Below are 18,481 nucleotides of genomic sequence, written 5' to 3'. Positions count from 1 at the left end.
GCCATGTAGGTTTGCACAGTCGCTTTTTCTATGATATCTTTAACGTTTTGAGCGCTAGAAATGAATGTTGTAGCGTTATCACTAACTACCGAGCGGGGAAGCGAACGTCTCGCAGCGAAACGACGGAAAGCGCGCAGAAAGGACTTAGTGCTCATATCTGTGACCAATTCTAGATGAATGGCCCTCGTGTTGGCGCAGGTGAATAAACAAATGTAACATTTGCGTTGACCATTTTCGGTTTTCACGATCATTTCACCAGTGAAGTCCACTCCAGTTATTTGTCGGTAATGGCCCGCGTATTGGTTGAGCATATGGTAAACCACAAATCAATGTACAAAGCCAACAGTTCCAGATGACGGAATTGGCAGTTACGCGTATTCTAGTAATCCAGTATGTTTGTCTCAACAATGTAACGGTGGCCTGTAGGCCCGAATGCAATGTTTTATCATGCGCATCATAGATCACCAGCTTTGTGAAAGTATGCGTATGCGGCAGCAAGATTGGAAACTTCGCATTCTCACTGAGTGGTGCGTTATGTAACCTACCGCCACAACGAATATAACCCTGGTTATCAAGAAATAACTTGAGTTGTCGGACAAGTGGAGGCGGTACATGCTTCTGTTCAATTCGCATTTTCTGTATTTCGCGCTGGTAGGTGGTTTGCTGGACGAACTGAATCCATTTATTATTTGCGCGTTGAGTTTCTTTGGCATTGAGAGTGGCATCATGATTTCGTTGGTCGGGTGCTTTCTTTAGATTGTCAACGAACCTGAGGACCCATGCGGAAATGCGATTTAGTCTGCGCAATGTCGCGTAACGGGTGATGTTAATAGTTTGTCCGATACCAAGCTGGTCATCGGGCTTTGCGGTGTTGACGAGATTTACCGGTTCAGGAGACTGTCCGATACCAACCTGGTCATCGGATCAGTGTTGCAAGCTATTTGCTGCGGGAAAGAACCTGTTCTGAGCCACTCTGGCCCATGCCACCACACTTGGTTTTCAAGGAATTTTAACCAATGCAGTACTATCTGGCTATCAGACCAGAGGGTGGATGACGTAATTTTCAACTGTATTTGACTGCGCACGTATTTTAGCAATCGCAGGGCTAATAGGGTGGCCATCAGTTCCAAGCGTGGAAGTGCGAGTTGTTTTGTCGGGGCAACTCTTGTTTTTGCAATTACCAGGGCAGTATCTGTTCCGCAGCGTAGAAAAACACAAGCGCCATAAGCTTTTATGTTACTATCACCGAAGGCGTGGAGTTCACAAGACTCAGCTGAGATGGAATCAATGTTTGGAAAGTACTGTCGCGACATTTTGCATAGTTCAGATGCTAATTTCAAGTCTTCAGCGATAGATTTCCACGTTTTACTGAGGTTTGCTGGCAATGGTTCATCCCATTCCAAACCTTCTTTCCAGAGCGCTTGGATGAAGATCCGCGATCTTATGGTTACGGGACTCATATGGCCCAATGGATCATAAACAGAGCTTGCATATTTCAATACCTCGCGTTTGGTTGGTGTTTGAGTACATGAAATGTCACAAGGTTTGAATCCAATTGTATCCAAGTCGGTATCCCATTTCAGACCAAGAAGTGATGCGTTGCTACTGTCATCAAGCACACCTTCATTTTTTGCAGTTTCTTTCAATAGTTGGCTGTTTGTTGCCCATGATCTGAGATGGAAACCACCGGATTCTACCAACTGATTTGCTGAGTTGAAATAGTCTAGCGCATTCTGTTCATTTTCAACACCACTGATAACGTTGTCCATGTAAATGTTGGTGGAAATGTCTCTGGCGGTTTCAGAGTCATTTTCTTTTAGGTGTTTACGGATGACCGCGTTTGGTATGGCTGGGCTGGCGTTTGAACCGAATAGGACAGATGAGAACCTGTACACGATGAAGTCACTCTCTGGTTCTTCGGGATTAGACAACCAGAGGAACTTAGTGAAATCTCTATCTTGTTCATGTAGACCAACATGAAGAAATGCCTTCTCAATATCACTACTTAGTGCTATGGGATGAAGGCGGAAACGCATGATTATGCCTGCCAAATCATTGAGAAGTTCTGGGCCTTTTTGTAAACAAACATTCAAGCTTGGTGTGGTTGTGGATTTACAACTACAGTCGTAAACTATGCGAATGGGCGTGGTAGGCGAATCCTTCTTTACACAGCGATGCGGTAGATAATGACCCAATCGGTTGTCATCATTCAATACGCGTTCAATGAAGCCACGTTGTTCCTGTTCATTTATGATGCGGTCATAGATTTTGATGGTATCAGGTGGGAGGTGCCTAACCAAGTTTCTAGTGCGCGCGTTGGCAACATTGAAGTTGGTCGGTAGGTGCGGGTGATCAGGTTTCCATGGTAGTCTGGAGAAATACTGTTTCTCACGTTTTTCAATGTTCTCAGCGCAAAATGTTTCAAAGTCATCGGAAGCTTCACAAGTTTGTTCACTAGGCCTAATGCCAATGCTTTCTAGATCCCATAATTTGGTTAAAGGATCAGTGTTTGTGGATTCGAGCGTTGGTGATGTAACCATCACTTGAAAACTTCTCACTTCCGTTGGGAAGGTTGCGGTGTCACGTGATGTAGGTCCAGACAAAAGGTAACCAAGAGCGGACGAAACAGCGGTGGGGCCATCCCCTTTTAGCACGTGGTTTCCAACAAACTGCCAGTAGAAATCGGCGCCTATCAGAACTGAAATGCTAAGTGAGTTCTGAACTGTGATTGGCTGCGCTAATCTTAGGCCACGAATGTGCGGGAGGTTGAGAACGTCTGCAGTTACGCGGTTGTTCAACTGGGCGCATATGGTCGGCACAATTAATGCGTTGACTGTAATGTGAGATCCGCTTGTTGTTTCAATGTTCACAGCAGCGTATTTCACTTTCTGAGTGGTTGGTTCTGAACCAAAGGTTGCGATGTTTACGGTTATCTCCCCATCCGGCTTAAGTTGTAACTGGTCGGCCAACTCTGACGTAACGAAGGATTTAGTTGAGCCCTCATCAAATAGAATATTGGTTCTAGTGGTGGATAGATTGGATTTTATGTTCGCACATGCGGTTTTTAGGAGGATTGATTTCAGGGTCTGTGCACCATCTCGTGTTGCCACGGTGTTTGTATGGACTTGGTTGGCGGGTTTCGCGTTAGTGGCTGGCTTATCAGCGAATTTTGATGGAGTCGGTGGATTACCAAAAAGGGTAGCGTGGTGAAGCGTAGTGTGATGCTTTCCGGAACACATGCGGCATTTAAAATGCGACTCACAATGGCGGGATATGTGTTTGCTACTGAAACAATTCCAACACAAGCGCTCTTTCTTAACGATATCCAAGCGCGTATTATGGTCTTTAACCCTTTGGCAATCAAGCGCGCGGTGATTTCCCTTGCAAAACACACAGGGCCTTCGAGGTTGCGATTTCGCGTCACTAGCGTTGGTGAGAAGTGCTTGGGCGGATGCGGTTCTGGGGGCGCTGAAATCAGAGTAATCATGCACACTTGAATTAGATTGACTAACACAACTTATATCCCCTCGTTTTCCTGCTCGCATGGCCGATATCTCCTTACGAATTGCTTCACGTAACTCCTTCAGTGTCCAGTTGTCTGAACCGTGATCCCTAGAAGTATTCCTCAGAAGTTCCTCGGGTAGTTTCTCGGTGATGATGGGAATCAGGAGTTCCCCGTATGTTGATTCTGGGCGTCCGATGGCCTGCAGTCCCCGTACGTAGGTCTCAACATTGTCGTGGAAGGTCTGTAGAGATGAAATGGTCTCCGTTGGTGACGGCAGAGACCATACGGCTTTCATGTAGGCATTGCGTAACTTGTGCTGTTGTCCATACCTTTCCTTCAAAATCTCCATGGCGTTGGTGTAATAGTCACTAGTCAGGGGAAGCCCCTCGATAACGAGAGCCGCCTCACCCTTCAGCTGGGCACGGAGATATTGGAACTTCTGGATATTCTCCGATGCCGAATTCTTATTAATGGCAGCTTCAAACGAATCTATGAAGCTTTGCCATCGTAGAATGTCCCCTTCGAACGTGATCAGTTATAATTTCGGCAATTTGACAGTTTTTGGTTTATGCGACGTAAATGATGTTGTACTTACGGCTGCGCCGGAGGCAACACTCAGTGAAGTATCCACGTTCGTCTGTGGTCGGTTTCGTTCAAGAAAGCCTTTGAAACACTTAATGTCCTCGTTTATTCGAATCACATAATCATCAGACTCTTCGAATACAGTACCATAGTCCTTGGTGCCGAGCAGTTTGTCCAATATCTTCTCGTGTATTCCTTCAATCACTTCGAGTTTAGTGGTCACAATTTCGATTGTTGCCTCTAACAAGTCTGCCTCTGTATCTGAAAGTTCCGGTTTGTCACAAATTACCCTTCCTTTGGTAATTTGTTTGTCTAGTTGAGCGCGACGGCTCTGCACTTTTTGCTTTAACTTGTCCATCACAAAATCGAGAGTAGATCCTGGTCACGGCACCAATGTGCGCCTTGGTGGCACAAAGAGTAGGATCTTATGGAAAGATAATGAATAAGTTCATGCAAGGAATGAAGTGAACGCCATGGTTTCAAAAACGTGACTAACTATAATTCATAAAACAAGACAAAAGGTTACAATAATATTACAAACAATTAACATGATTGGTCAATATTAAAGAGGGTGTGATCGTATAGTGATAAAGATTAAGGAAGCTGTCAATCATGACATGAGTGGAGGATTAATACATTATACAAGACAAGTGATGGGCACCAGTTACCACAATCAATATCGTGTGATAGGGCGGTGTTGGTGAAGACGGGGTCTAACTTTGAGTCATTATCTGTGGTGTTTTTAGTCATGTGCTGGGTGAAATCAAATCCTTGTAGCATGTAGGTTTCTAACCTTGAATTATAGTTTTCAGTACTGGCTATTGACTTCATGTTGAAATCACTGATGATGAGGTATCGTTGAGTTGGTTCATATGTTAAAAGACATTCCTGTAGTCTGTAGACGAGGTTTTGAAATGTGCAAGTTGGTGCTGTGTAGATTGCAATGACATGGATCACTGTATGGGAGTCTTTTGGGTTGATGCAAATAGAGATTGATTCAAAGTCATTACTGGAAATAAATTGCTTCTCCATGATCCTTATGTCATTTTTCACATAAATCATGAGTCCATGTGGTGGTCTTTGCATGGGATTGCTAGTATTTTGGTCATTGCGGACAAGTTGGAAATTGGTCATTGTATAGTGGTTGTCGGTATCAGATCGGCGCAAACGGGTTTCTGCCAATGCAACAATTGACGCAGCTGTCATGTTTGGATCCAGTTTCAAATCATGAAAGTGTCTGTGAACAGATCTAGCATTGTGGTAGACAATTTTGAGTAGATTTGACGGTTGATATGATAGGGCAGTTCGTATTATTCGATGATTTGACCATGTCTGGCTAACTACTTGCACTGAGTGAATGTATTGGGAATTCAATTGATTGGTGAACATCAAATCTAATTCTGCATGTGGGCACTGGTATACAGTGGAACCCCGGTAACACGACCACTCATGGGACCGTGGTCAGAGTGGTCGTGTTACCGGGGTGGTCGTGTTAGCGAGGTTGGGAATCCCCAGACGAAATACATGATAATTTTTCCCGCCAAAATTGCCGACTTCATGGCGTGTGTACGCTGTACTACCATAGCAACGCTGCCTGATTGAGATGATGCACGCTCCAAAGTTTTGTTATCATGCCTCGCAAGAACAGTTCGTCAATAAAATTACATGTTACATTCTCAGAATGAGTTAGAAAAGGTAATTTTGTAACTCATTTTATCCACAAAGTTTCATTATCTGCCCGACGTGACGCATTTGCGGGCAATTTGGTGAATCATCCTCCATGTACCCGACTGTTTGTGACGATTGAAGTAAACTTGTCGTATGATTCCACGTGAATGATGAGTTGAGTAATGCTACAGTTTTAATCAAATCTATTTTCAGTCAAAATATTTAAAGAAATATAAAATGATACTGTAGTAAATCAACCAAGTTCTCCATATCATAAAACATTCAAACGTCTCGCTAGCTTGTTATTGTCATAAGTGTGGTCTTCAAACTACCCGCCGTTTATAATAAGTTCATATGCAAATCACGCAAATCACATGATTTTGCTGCTGCTGAGTGCGCATGTCTGGTACTGAACTGGCTCAGTGATGAAAACAAACCATGAAAACGTTAGAAAAGGAAAGTGTATTTATTCATTTACACTTATACAATTGATCATACCTGCAAAATCACATTGTATTTTTTGTTTTCATATGTATTCCCATGGCCATTGTCCCCGTCTCAACAAAGCTTGGCAGCGAGGTGCTAATCACTATGCCGCGGTCGCGACCGATTACGGCAATTAGGCCTGGTGGTCGGGTTAGCGGGGTTGATTTTCAGTTTGGGACCGGCCAAGCCAGTGGTCGCGGTCGGGGTACCGGGGTGGTCGTCTTAGCGGGGGTCTCTTAATGGTAATTAGAGAGGAAACCATTCGGGACCGGAGAATCGTGGTCGCGTTAGCGGGGTGGTCGCGTTACCGGGGTGGTCGCCAACCGGGGTTCCACTGTACTTTTTTCTTGTTTTTTTTTGGTGCTCGTTTCTTCATTCAATTGATAGGTGGTCAACATACCATTATCTGATTGTGTAAATAGATGTTGATCCCTTTTGGATTGTTTTGGCGGATCTTTTGTGGTTTGTTCTCCAACATATTGTTCGAGTTGATATCTCTGCATCATGATGGTTTGCAAGTCATTTTGGTACATGTTGACCACAATTTTTTTGACTTTGTCTGAATCTGGATCATTTGCCAGTACTGGTTTGTCAATATTATTGAAATTTCCAATGATAAAGAATTTCTGTAATTGTTGGTAAGGCAGAAAGCAGCTATGGAAATTGTTGATTAGTGTTGGCCAAGTGGAATTTGGATACACATTTATGAAAAGGACATGGCATTGTTCACAAGAATTGGAATGTGGAGGCTGTAAGTGCAGAACGATTGTTTCGAAAGTGTCTGTTCGATGGGTTGTTGTGTCAAAGACAGTGATATCATTCTTGATGTATAGCATCAGTCCATGCATTGATCTCATGATATTGTCTATTGGTGGGTAATCATTACGCACAAGTTTGAAATTTGGCAAAGCATATGTTTCAGAGTGATCGGATTGTTTCAAGCGAGAATTTGCCAGTGCAATGACAGATGCTGTTGTAAAACCCTTATCGGACCATCTGGGTAGAATTGTGTACTGAGTTTGAAATTCATAGCACTAGTGGTTAAGAAACGTGCTACAGGATACAACGACAACGACAACGGATATGTGACCTAGGGCGTAATGCGTAGGCCTACTAAGTTTCAAGTTAACAGCTTTAGTGGTTAAGAAACGTACCACGGTAATTACACTCTTAACGGCACATTTACGCAATTTGACCTCTATGACACTGACACGTAAGCAAAATTGACCTAATTTTAGAGTTTGACCTCTGTGACCTCGACAAGTAGGTCAAATCAAAAACCCGTATGATATGTCATGTATCCTTGCTAGGGGTAACCACCATAAAAACTTGCCAAAGTTACACTCTAACACCCAATTTTTGCAATTTGACCTCGGTGACCTTAAAAAGAAGGTCAAATCCAAAAATCGTAAGACACATGATGTATCCTTGCTAAGAGTCCCTGCAATAAAAATTTCATCGAAAAAAGTCATTAATAAGCGAGATATTGCACGTCCTACTTTTTCAGTTTTGACCCCCTGGTGGCCAAATCAAGAATCAGATCAGGCCAAAATTCGGTGTCAGAGATTATCTGATGTAGGGGGTTACATGTACCAACGTTCAAGTTCATAGCATCAGCAGTTAAGAAACGTGCCATAGTTACACTCTAACGGCCAATTTACGCCATTTGACCTCTGTGACCTAGAAAAGGAGGTCAAATCCAAAAATCGTAAGACATGTGGTGTATCCTTGCTAGAAGTCCCTGCCATAAAAATTTTATTGAAAACAATTTACTCAAATAAGCAAGATATTGCACTTCTTACTTTTATCATTATGGCCCCCTGGTGGCCGAATAAAGAATCAGATCGGGCCAAAATTCAGCATCAGAGGTTATCTGATGTAGGGGGTTATATGCACCAAGTTTCAAGTTCATAGCTTTACTGGTTAAGAAACGTGCCATAGTTTACACTCTAACAGCCAATTTACACCATATTACCTCTGTGACCTTGAAAAGTAGGTCAAATTGAAAACACGTAAGATATGTGATGTATTCTTCCTAAGAGTACCTACCATAAAAATTTTATCGAAAACAAGTCACTTATAAGCGAAATATCACACTTTTTAGATTTCCACTTTTGGCCCTCTGGTGGCAAAGTTGAGAATCAGATCAAACTGAAATTTAGCACCAGAGGCTATGTGATATAGGGGGTTATATGTACCAAGTTTTAAGTTCATAGCTTTAGTGGTTAAGAAACGTGCCATAGTTTACACTCTAACGGCCAATTTACGCCATATGACCTCTGTGACCTTGAAAAGTAGGTCAAATTAAAAACCCGTATGATATAAGATGTATATTTGCTATGAGTACCTACAACAAAAGTTTCATCGAAAGCAAGTCACTAATAAGCGAGATATCACACTTTTTAGATATCGACATTTGGCCCCCTGGTGGCCAAGTTGAGAATCAGATCGGACCGAAATTCAGTGTCAGAGGTCACCTGACCTAGGGGGTGCTGTGTACAAAGTTTCAAGTTCATAGCCCTAGCGGTTAAGAAACGTGCCACTGTTTCTGAAACAGGATACGACGGACGACGACGACGACACCGCCGACGACGCCGCCGCCGCCGCCGACGGACACAGAGCTATCGTATAGACTCCCCTTACGGTGAGCCAAAAAACCAACTCGTAACCCAGACCCCCGACAAGGACGCAACTACGGTGCTCGGAGTATTTGGGCTGTGCCCTTAACCAAGCGGCCCCCCTTTGTCATAATCCTGGATCCACCCCTGTTATTACCTGTTCAACAACATATATTCCATATTCCAACTGTTGCTTCTGAAGGAACGGGTGCATGTTGTTCAGGAAGATCTTCAAGTGTTTCTCTCGGTTACGATATGGAATGACAATTGCGACCTTATGGCGGGAACGACAATCTGGTGGTTTGTATAGCCCCCCTGGCTCCAAGTTTGTGAAACTTCTCTCAAGATTAAGGAACCCTGTTGCTGTCATATTGATGGCGATTTGACCAACTGAAAGAAATCATACACTTTAAATAAGTTTTACTTAACAATTGCAGCTTTCGTATCTATTAATTTTAGCACAATTCATTTGTGCGTTGTTCAGTTATAAATGTCAGCCTCTAACCCTTTTGCTGCGGCAGCCATTTTTGGACCAGCGCCGCCATGTGCCGACAGTCGATACCAATAATAAACTTTAGAGCTAACTCCTAACTGAACGGTCGAAACTCTTCCAAAGTGTCGCCATCTACACTATTAGGATGAAACTAATTATTCCCGCATGCGTTTGGAGTATTTAGAGAGGTTGAGGCCAAGTGCTGGTGAATAAATATCTTAGAAGGGCATGACATGCTACGCACGTCACACGCACAACATGGGACCATGTACATGACCTGTTATGCACGTCACACGCACAACATGGGACCATGTACATGACCTGTTATGCACGTCACCTGCACAACATGGGACCATGTACATGACGTGCTATGCACGTCACCTGCACAACATGGGACCACGTACATGACGTGTTATGCACGTCACACGCACAACATGGGACCATGTACATGACCTGTTATGCACGTCACCTGCACAACATGGGACCATGTACATGACGTGCTGTGCACGTCACCTGCACAACATGGGACCATGTACATGACATGCTATGCACGTCACCTGCACAACATGGGACAATGTACATGACGTGATGTGCACGTCACCTGCACAACATGGGACCATGTACATGACGTGTTATGCACGTCACCTGCACAACATGGGACCATGTACATGACGTGTTATGCACATCACCTGCACAACATGGGACCATGTACATGACGTGTTATGCATGTCACACGCACAACATGGGACCATGTACATGACATGCTACGCATGTCACACGCACAACATGGGACCATGTACATGACGTGTTATGCACGTCACCTGCAGTGAAAGGGTTAAATAAATATTTCAGGCTGGTGTTCCAAGCTTACCCAACCTATTTACCATTCCGGGGAACTGTGGCATAGTGGGAGAGTTGGTCGACAACGATGGTGTGATTTTGGTTGAGTCACTGAATATAACCCCTTTCGGTCAATGTCTTGTTCCGAGCTTTGTAGTTGCCACTAACTGACTCCGGAACTAGAGATTCAAGAGAAAGTGAAAACTGTTTGCTGGCTAAACCCCATGCAAATAAGTGTTGTTTGTTGCTGTAACTTGTGACCATTATCGCTGTGTTGAGCGATAAAAAGATCACTCATCTGCAGGTAAATCCACTAATTGCTGGGTTTGATAGTCCAAATCACAATTGTCATTGACGCACTACCCAGCATGTAGGTTGCCCGTAAGTCACACTTAGGTCGCACGCAATTTACGCAAAACATAGAGATTCGCGTGTCACTGGTGCGTCAATGACGCACAACTCGGTGCATAACTCGCGCGCATGTTGCACGTCAATGACGCGGAGCAGGATGGATGTCATTTGTGATTAGGACTGTAGCAGATCACTGATTCTTGTTGCAGATACCTGTGATCATCAGTTGTTGCATGGGATCATGACTGCAGGTTGCAGCAAACAAAAATCCCAGATTTGCGGAGCACTTATAACGTAAAAATGATCACTTTGGTTGTGGAATGACCCCCTTACCTAGTCCTTTCGGAATGAGTGGACAAATGCCAATGGAAGATGATGATTGATTTGGTTTGTTATCTGAGCCCTGAAAATACAAGATAGTAGCGCCGTTTACACCATACAAATTTGACCCGGCTTATTTAACCCGGTTCAAGATTTGATCCGGATCAAATACCTTTTTCGTCCACACCATACTTTCTCGTTCCCAGGGTAAGCTTGTCATGGCGCTATAATAAGCATCAGCGATAGGATGGCGATAGCAAATCGAAAATGATGAAAAAGTGACGCGTGGTTTGTCTTATGAAAAGTCATCTATGCTGACAAGTTATAATCAAAGTGTTTTGTAAAACTTTTAGATAGCGAGGTTTGTTTTTAAATGTGTGACTCTAATCTCCACAAAGATTCAAGATTCAAAATTCACTGGCATTCATAGGCATTCACTTCATTTTGAAAGAGTTCCAATCGCTTTACCATGAGTGAAGGGCGTACAGTGGAAGGATAAGAAAGATAAGAAACGGGAACAGACAACTAAAAGCTGTAGCAGCAGTGATAAGCTAACCTGTTGTCGTTTCTCCCTAAATGTAGTCGCCAAAGGTGTTGTTACTGAGATTGCTCCCAGTGAAGGGCGACTCGTCTTTGCAGTGAGGTTAACATGCCTTATAAAGGTCGGTCGACGAACTCGTCTCGTAGAACTGGGGCTTACCATTGCTGTCAGGACAACCGTCACATGCATTGTGTTTTGTTTTGGTTCGAGGACGACAAATGGTGTAGTTTGCTAGAACATGGACGCAATGTAATTAAGAAAAAAATCAAAATTGGCCAACAAGTCATTTGTTGTGATTAAAATGTGCAACAACAATACGATCAATTGGGACAATCATCACCAATTACTTCTGACAGCCTGTTAAATCTGAATTGATAGTTTTGGATTTACCATTCAATTGCATTCATCCATCATGTGTACAATAACCTGGACAATATAACATCATATTATGAGTAAATTTTGAGATATATTATTCATTTTCGTAAACCGTCTATTTGGGTGCATCCTGAGGAAATCAGGGGTTAAAGGACCATTGGCATTATTTAAAGCGCAATATTACCCAGCTGTTGGCTGCCCAGTCACCTCCCATTCTACATAAGTAGTTTCGATCAACAAACGGCACAAAAAAAGGGAAAAAAATTCAAAATCTGACTGAATTATCACGCTTTCTCAAAGTTGACTCCGATTTGACCCAGTTAGCTTTCGCTTCTCAGGCCCTGCACACAAACCCCTGAGACATTCACCCACAATTGGTGAAGTACAGATGTACATCACCTTTAGGCCAGTGTCGAGATTAAACTATCAACCTCGGTTCCAGTACCGTACTTCAAATGATTTGTATGAATGGTAACCGCACTCAGAAATCTCAGAATCAAGCTGACAGTACGCACCTCGAAGGAGACAGTACTCTCTATTTATCTTCAAGTTCAAGATCGTAGTTGTACCCTGGTCATTGGAAGCATTTGACTCAGTCCATGATATCTAACGATGTACAGTCTAGCTCATATTAATATCAACACCTAATTCAAACGATATCTCCCTCACTAATGGTCGAAATGCAATGCGGCTTTTAGCATATTGTTAGAAATTTTGTTTTCTAAAAATTCATTATGACAGAAATGTAATGACACCGGTTTTTCATTATGTAATCGGTCATTCAAAAAACTTTTACAAAAAACTTCTTTTATTTCTAACTTTTTTGGAACCCCCCCCCCCCCCTAAAATGACAGAGCACACAATTCCAAGATATTTATTTTTTATTTCATCAAAATCAAACAAGCAATGGTGGAGATACAACAAAATGTATGCAGTTTTATGGGACGCACGGTATAGACAACATAATGGTTTGCCATTCCAACAATAGAACACACCTATTCACTGTTACAGGAAAATTTTTCCCCAAAAAATTTGTCCCTAAGGAAAATTGGTCCCCAAGGAAAATTGGTCCCCAGTAATTTTGTCCTCAATGAAAGACTTGTAAATTGGGTTGTTTGTGCTGGCCTTTCCAGTGAATTGATTTTGCCATTTCCCATGAATTGCCACGCAAAAGTCATTCTTATTTAGCAAAGACTACAGCACAATATGACGGGCAGCACTCGGAATGTTGAAAATGCTACTGCGTTTGTTTTTCTTTTGCCATCTTTAATATTAACACACTGAACAGTGATTTTGGGAAATTTTTTGATTTTTGAAAACTATCTAGGAAAACCTACTCTTCTGCGAATTGGACCTTCTTTCCACAATTTTACAGTAATTGCCAAAGTAATGTCAGAAATTTTCAACTTTTGTTAAATTTTCCAGGGACAAATTATCCTCGGGGACGAATTTTCCAGGGACGAATTTTCCAGGGACAAATTTTCCAGGGGACGAATTTTCCTAGGGAACGAATTTTCTGGGGACGAATAATCCGGGGACGAATTTTCCAAGGAGTAGAATTTTCCGGGGACGAGTTTTCCGGGGATAAGTTTTCCTCGAACCCCTATTCACGCTTACTGTTTTGATCTAAGTGCGCTCTATTAAAATTGCCATATCTAGAGTTCTGATTGGTCGATTTTAATGAACTAAAGACCAAGATTCTAAGAACTTTGTGTTTTATAATTCAAAATAAAGAGACTTCAAAAAAAGTTCGAAAAAAAGAAGGTTTTTTACAACACTTCCATTGCAAGCCACTTAAAGGGGTACTATAGGCAGGAGCAGAGGGCCTAATTTGGCCATCTTCAGGTAACTAATATACACAGTAATAGCCCTAGGTCATGTCAGATTCAGCACTAATATATTCCTGGTACAAGCGTGAATCATTTCGACGTACTGTGAGATGTGAGAGACCCCTATTGGCAACTTCGTGAAACTTTATCTTGCCTGCCTAGCTACTGCCTACACTGTCCCTTTAACCCTTTAGACAACAGCCATTACCAATAAATTCAGCTTTTTTCGCCACTGGTTTTTGCCAGTTTCAACTCTTTTCACACTCTTTAGTTTTTGCTCAAATGAGATAGAAAAAGTTGAAGATGATGTACTACAACTCATGCTTAATTTATTCCTTAGACCTTTCTCTACAGATTCCATGCAGCAAAATGGCCAAAATGGCCAAAAGTACGAAAATTAACCCCTCCCTACCAGACCACACCCAAAAATCATTATCCCCTTCAAGGTCATCATCAGAGCACGAATCGGCAGCCTCAAGTCCCGCCAACATGTCCGCGACAGACAAAAGACGTCTTGCCATAGCACACTGGCCGCTATTCAATCCATATACACCCACAATAGAATGCCACCCAGGCCAACTTGTCACCAAAAAATCAATAACTTAAACTTGAAAATACACATAATCGTTCCACAGCAACCTATTGTGGTACTACACAGTGCAGATTCTAGGCTCTATAAAATCGCCAAAGATCCCTCTGCACATGGAAACTAAGACCACAGTGCCTGCCATGAGAAAAATCCACGGGCACCATCAGTCACTCCTGCAACCCTTTCCACGGGCACTATTTTTTTCACTCCCGCCAGCTGTCCAGCTGGCGGGCCATGCCAGTAAACCGACGCGATCACGCCCGCGCCCGTGATCACCCCTGCGCCCGCAAACTACTGCCAGGAAACAGGCGCGATCATGCCTGCGGCCGCATGAGACGCCTGTAAACAATTCCAGAGTAAAAAAAATTCTGGGCAAGTTGCAGGACTAAGTCATACTGCCCATCGGGCATGGCAATTTATTACATTATGAACAAGGAATTTAGACAAAAAACTAGTTTTATCTGCTATGCACTTTTTGCAGCCAACTCCCGGCAAAGAAACATTCTCAAAACGCAATCCACTTTGTAATGCTTAGTTCCATCCTGATTCGATATGCCATTACCGCGCACTGCAGCAACCGCCAACTATAGCGAAGTGTACAGCCTGGCGTGCACCCAGCGCTAAACGGCATAATTACCGCGTTGAGTGAGACTCTAGATTTCTGCGAAATGGAACTCTGGATACCGGGAAATGAATCACGATCGTGCTGGGAATCGGCGGGCATTATCGCGCCGGTGTTTTTTTATTACGTACGGCACGCGCTCCTCAAGTGTCCGGCGGGCGTTATGGATAGCGCTCGTGCGGAGTAGTTTACGGGCGTTTGCGGGCGTGATCGCGTCCGTTTCCTGGCATGGACTGAGACCAGGGTGTCAAAGTAAATAGTATTTCGAACAGTTGGACCCATTCATGAACATGGAAACGGCCTGCGTCTTAAGAACTACATTTCTGGGGGGGGGGACAAAACGGACCCCATCCCCACTGTGTAGTGCCGCCTATTTACAACGGTCATGGATCTTGAAGATGAGGATGCCTACTATCTAGAATCGAGGTTGGATAGTTGTAATCGTCATTAATTTGTGCCTCAGGGGCCGCTAAGTACCCGGGCGAGTTTGGGCGATATGGTTCGATGCATGCTTGGGCGGGTTGGGGCGATACGGCGTCTAAAGGGTTAAGAGGTTTAAGAGCCAGTTTTTATAAGAATCAGGCAGTTTTCTATTAGAGGGTGATATATGACCGTCTCAGATTGGCCTGAAGGTAGATAGAAAAATCCTGAAATTCCAGGTCCCTCAACCAAACAGTTTTTTTCCTAATGCCTCTGAAAACGGTCAATGTTTTGAGGGTCAATATTGGACTACTTAAAAAATTGCTTTTGAACTTGAAATATCTCAATGCGCTAATGACTGCCCAGCTTTATTTTCATAATTTTTTAAAGATCAGCACAGCGGTGGAAACTCTCCATCTCCGAATTTGTTTATATTTCACAGTTTTGAAGTACGGTGGCTGATATAGAAAAATCACCCATCTTGGTTCCGATCAGGGTTCTGATTAACCCCTTACCTTTTGAGTGGGCCACACCCATTTTTTCTGGTCAATTTACCATCTAAGCATTTCGATTGCATTTATTTCTGAGCAGAACTGTTGGCCCATGGTTTTGACACTTGTAGGGCACTACCATTGCCAAGGTGTACCATTTCCAACAATAAAAGTTATGGGCACATGCTTCTGCCTGACCATAGCGCCACCTTGATTACCTAAAAACGTGAATTGTGCAGCCCATATATTTGACCCTAATTCAAAGCAGAATGGCCTGCCTATGGAATTTATGACTATTTTTCATAGGAGGTGTCCCTTACAAAATGATAATGGGTAAGTATGTACCTTGGGCTTCTTATTCTGCAAGGAGAAAAAGGGACTCAGATTAGGGAGGTTTCGCAACTGCCCGGTTAGGCCCTTCGACGACGTTTATCTATTGTTCAGGTAAACTCACACAATAGATAAACGTCGTCGTAGGGCCTAAACGGGTGGTTGCGAAACCTCACTATTATGGATGATGGGTGACCACATGTCATAACTAGTATTGGGCAATTCGCCTGACAGCAAATTGCAGACCATATCCCTGGTGAAAGTATTTTGTCATGTTGAGAAATTAGGTTTGCACAAGGATATAACCAGATAACCTGAATAACCAGCTGAATTAGGTTGTGACAGTAGGTGCATCATAAATACTAGAATTAGCGATGGTTCTGGGACTGCAACAACTCAGCATATGGATGGTCAGAATCCAGCAGACAACAAGCAAATGTAATCTGAATCTCAACATCTTTCGTATCTTTTGATGAGTTTTCTGGTCGAGTGAGGGAAACCAGTTGGCCATCTGATATGGCTGGTGGGGATGAAAGCTCCCAATGTTGGGACGACCAATAATACATTGCGTCTCCACAGTATTTATATTATAATACCTCCCTCCATGCACACATGGTTCTGCTGCCAATTTTTTCTTCAAATGATCTAGGTGTCAATCATGCACTTGTGGGTACTGGCACCACGTAGGTAACTTCTGATCTGATCTTAAGTGGCAGGTTTTTGGTGCTTTGTCCTGGTGCTCATTTTTAAGATGACAAAACACTATCACCAGGGATATGGTCTGCAATTGCTGTTAGGAAAGTCACAACATGGGGACAAAAAATAAATGCGGTTTAGACTTCGCATTCCTTTGAAGTGTAGGTTGCAACATCCCAGGCCATTGATGCATGCATGGTCACAACATAGGGGCAACCGGGAATCATGGCAAGGATTTTTACAACCATTCTTTTGAGGTGTAGATTGTGATGTGAGGGAAGTGTCTTGATCTCTACATAAAATTCCTTCGACATGGTGCAACAAACCAGTCCAGTAGATATATACATGGTCATAGCATACGGCATCGAGACAACCAGTATGCAAGGTTACGGCCAGGCCCAAGTGGTATGACCGATCAGCACTAAGAGTAAAAACGTAAAATGCAATAATATCTTTTTAAACTAACTGCCACAGTAGGTTTATTTATTCAGTCTTTTTGAAGTAAAAGTATTACAGTGAAAAGAACGAAATACGGCTGGAATATTATACTGGTTTGTCTTCGGACGGCAAATTCAGCACTGCACCGATGTCAAGGTTAAGACGGTTATACGACTTTGCCTCATCAGCTCCTCGTGGTCAAGGCTCCTATATCCGTGACTGATGCGGTCGCAGAACAGAACAGATGCTGATCATCCCCGTCACTGCGTCAGGCTGTAAAACAGAGCGAGGAAATATTTTAACTTCACCAGAAGTTTTATCATTCATTATTCAGACCAACAGACACTGACTACCTGCTAATAGTCTATGAATTTCATTGTCATAATTCAGAACAAACACTTATCACCTTTGCTGACAATATTTTCAGAAGGTGTGTACATTCGTGTGTCCATTTACACTGCACGTGTATACGTGCTTTACTGTACATTTCTACAGGAGTGAGCAGAATTACAGAATGAAATGGCCAGGGCCATTGTGCTCACCTCATGTGGAGGAAAGATGGATAAAGAGCATTGTATTGTGTCATGTAGTGTTAGGTTTGATTTAGGTCCAAGCAATTACAATTTCCCCAAAATGGCCAATTTACAGTACATTCGACCTCTGTGACCTTGAAAAGTAGGTCAAATCAAAGAAGACCCGGGTGACACATTGAATGGTTGTTAGAATTAGATGTACCTATGATATTAAAATTGGTGCCAATCGGGCAAGTCATTACTAGGAATAATGGCATTTTGAAGAATTTAGGATTTGGCCCCCTCACTGGAGGCCAAACGGCAAATCAGATCGCACCAAACTTCGGTACCTGAGATCACCTGACCAAGGGGTACATGTGTACTTAATTTGTGATCAATAGTCATTGCAGTTAAGAAACGTGCCATAGTTACGGCCTGACGCCATTTGACCTCTGTGACCTTGACAAGAAGATCAAATTAAAAACCTGTGTGACATATACTGTATGGTGGTTAGATGTACCCATGATATCAAATTGGTGGCAATCGGGCAAGAAGTTAAGGAATAATCACATTTTTAAGGTTTTTGGATTTTGCCCCCTGGTGGTCAAGTGGTGAATCATATTGGACCAAACTTCAGTCCCTGAGATCACCTGACTAAGGGGTAAATGTGTACCAAATTTGGTATCAATAGTCATTGCAGTTTAGAAACGTGCCATCGTTACATCCTAACGGCCAATTTACACCATTTGACCTCTGTGACCTTGAAAAGGAGGT

At 42.9% G+C, this 18,481-nt stretch overlaps 1 protein-coding gene across 5 annotated transcripts in view; it reads right to left on the bottom strand.

Annotated features, from left to right (window-relative positions):
- The window catches only part of LOC135488727 (beta-1,4-N-acetylgalactosaminyltransferase bre-4-like), a 41,729-nt gene that overhangs the window by 11,980 nt on the left and 11,268 nt on the right, over positions 1-18,481 (bottom strand). For 2 of the 5 annotated variants that reach the window (XM_064773480.1, XM_064773481.1), the window contains exons 3-5: positions 11,421-11,636; positions 10,877-10,946; positions 9,017-9,249 (exon numbers count right to left, since the gene is read on the bottom strand). In XM_064773480.1, the coding sequence (XP_064629550.1) occupies positions 9,017-9,249; positions 10,877-10,946; positions 11,421-11,636 (519 nt within the window). Of the gene's footprint in view, positions 1-9,016; positions 9,250-10,876; positions 10,947-11,420; positions 11,637-16,076; positions 16,092-18,481 lie in introns of all 5 variants that reach the window. The other 3 variants (XM_064773483.1, XM_064773482.1, XM_064773484.1) reach the window with 3 other exon arrangements.

Source organism: Lineus longissimus, chromosome 5 (genome assembly GCF_910592395.1).
Source record: "Lineus longissimus chromosome 5, tnLinLong1.2, whole genome shotgun sequence".
NCBI classification, from domain to species: Eukaryota; Metazoa; Nemertea; class Pilidiophora; order Heteronemertea; family Lineidae; genus Lineus; species Lineus longissimus.
This window is presented reverse-complemented; position numbering and strand designations above follow the sequence as displayed.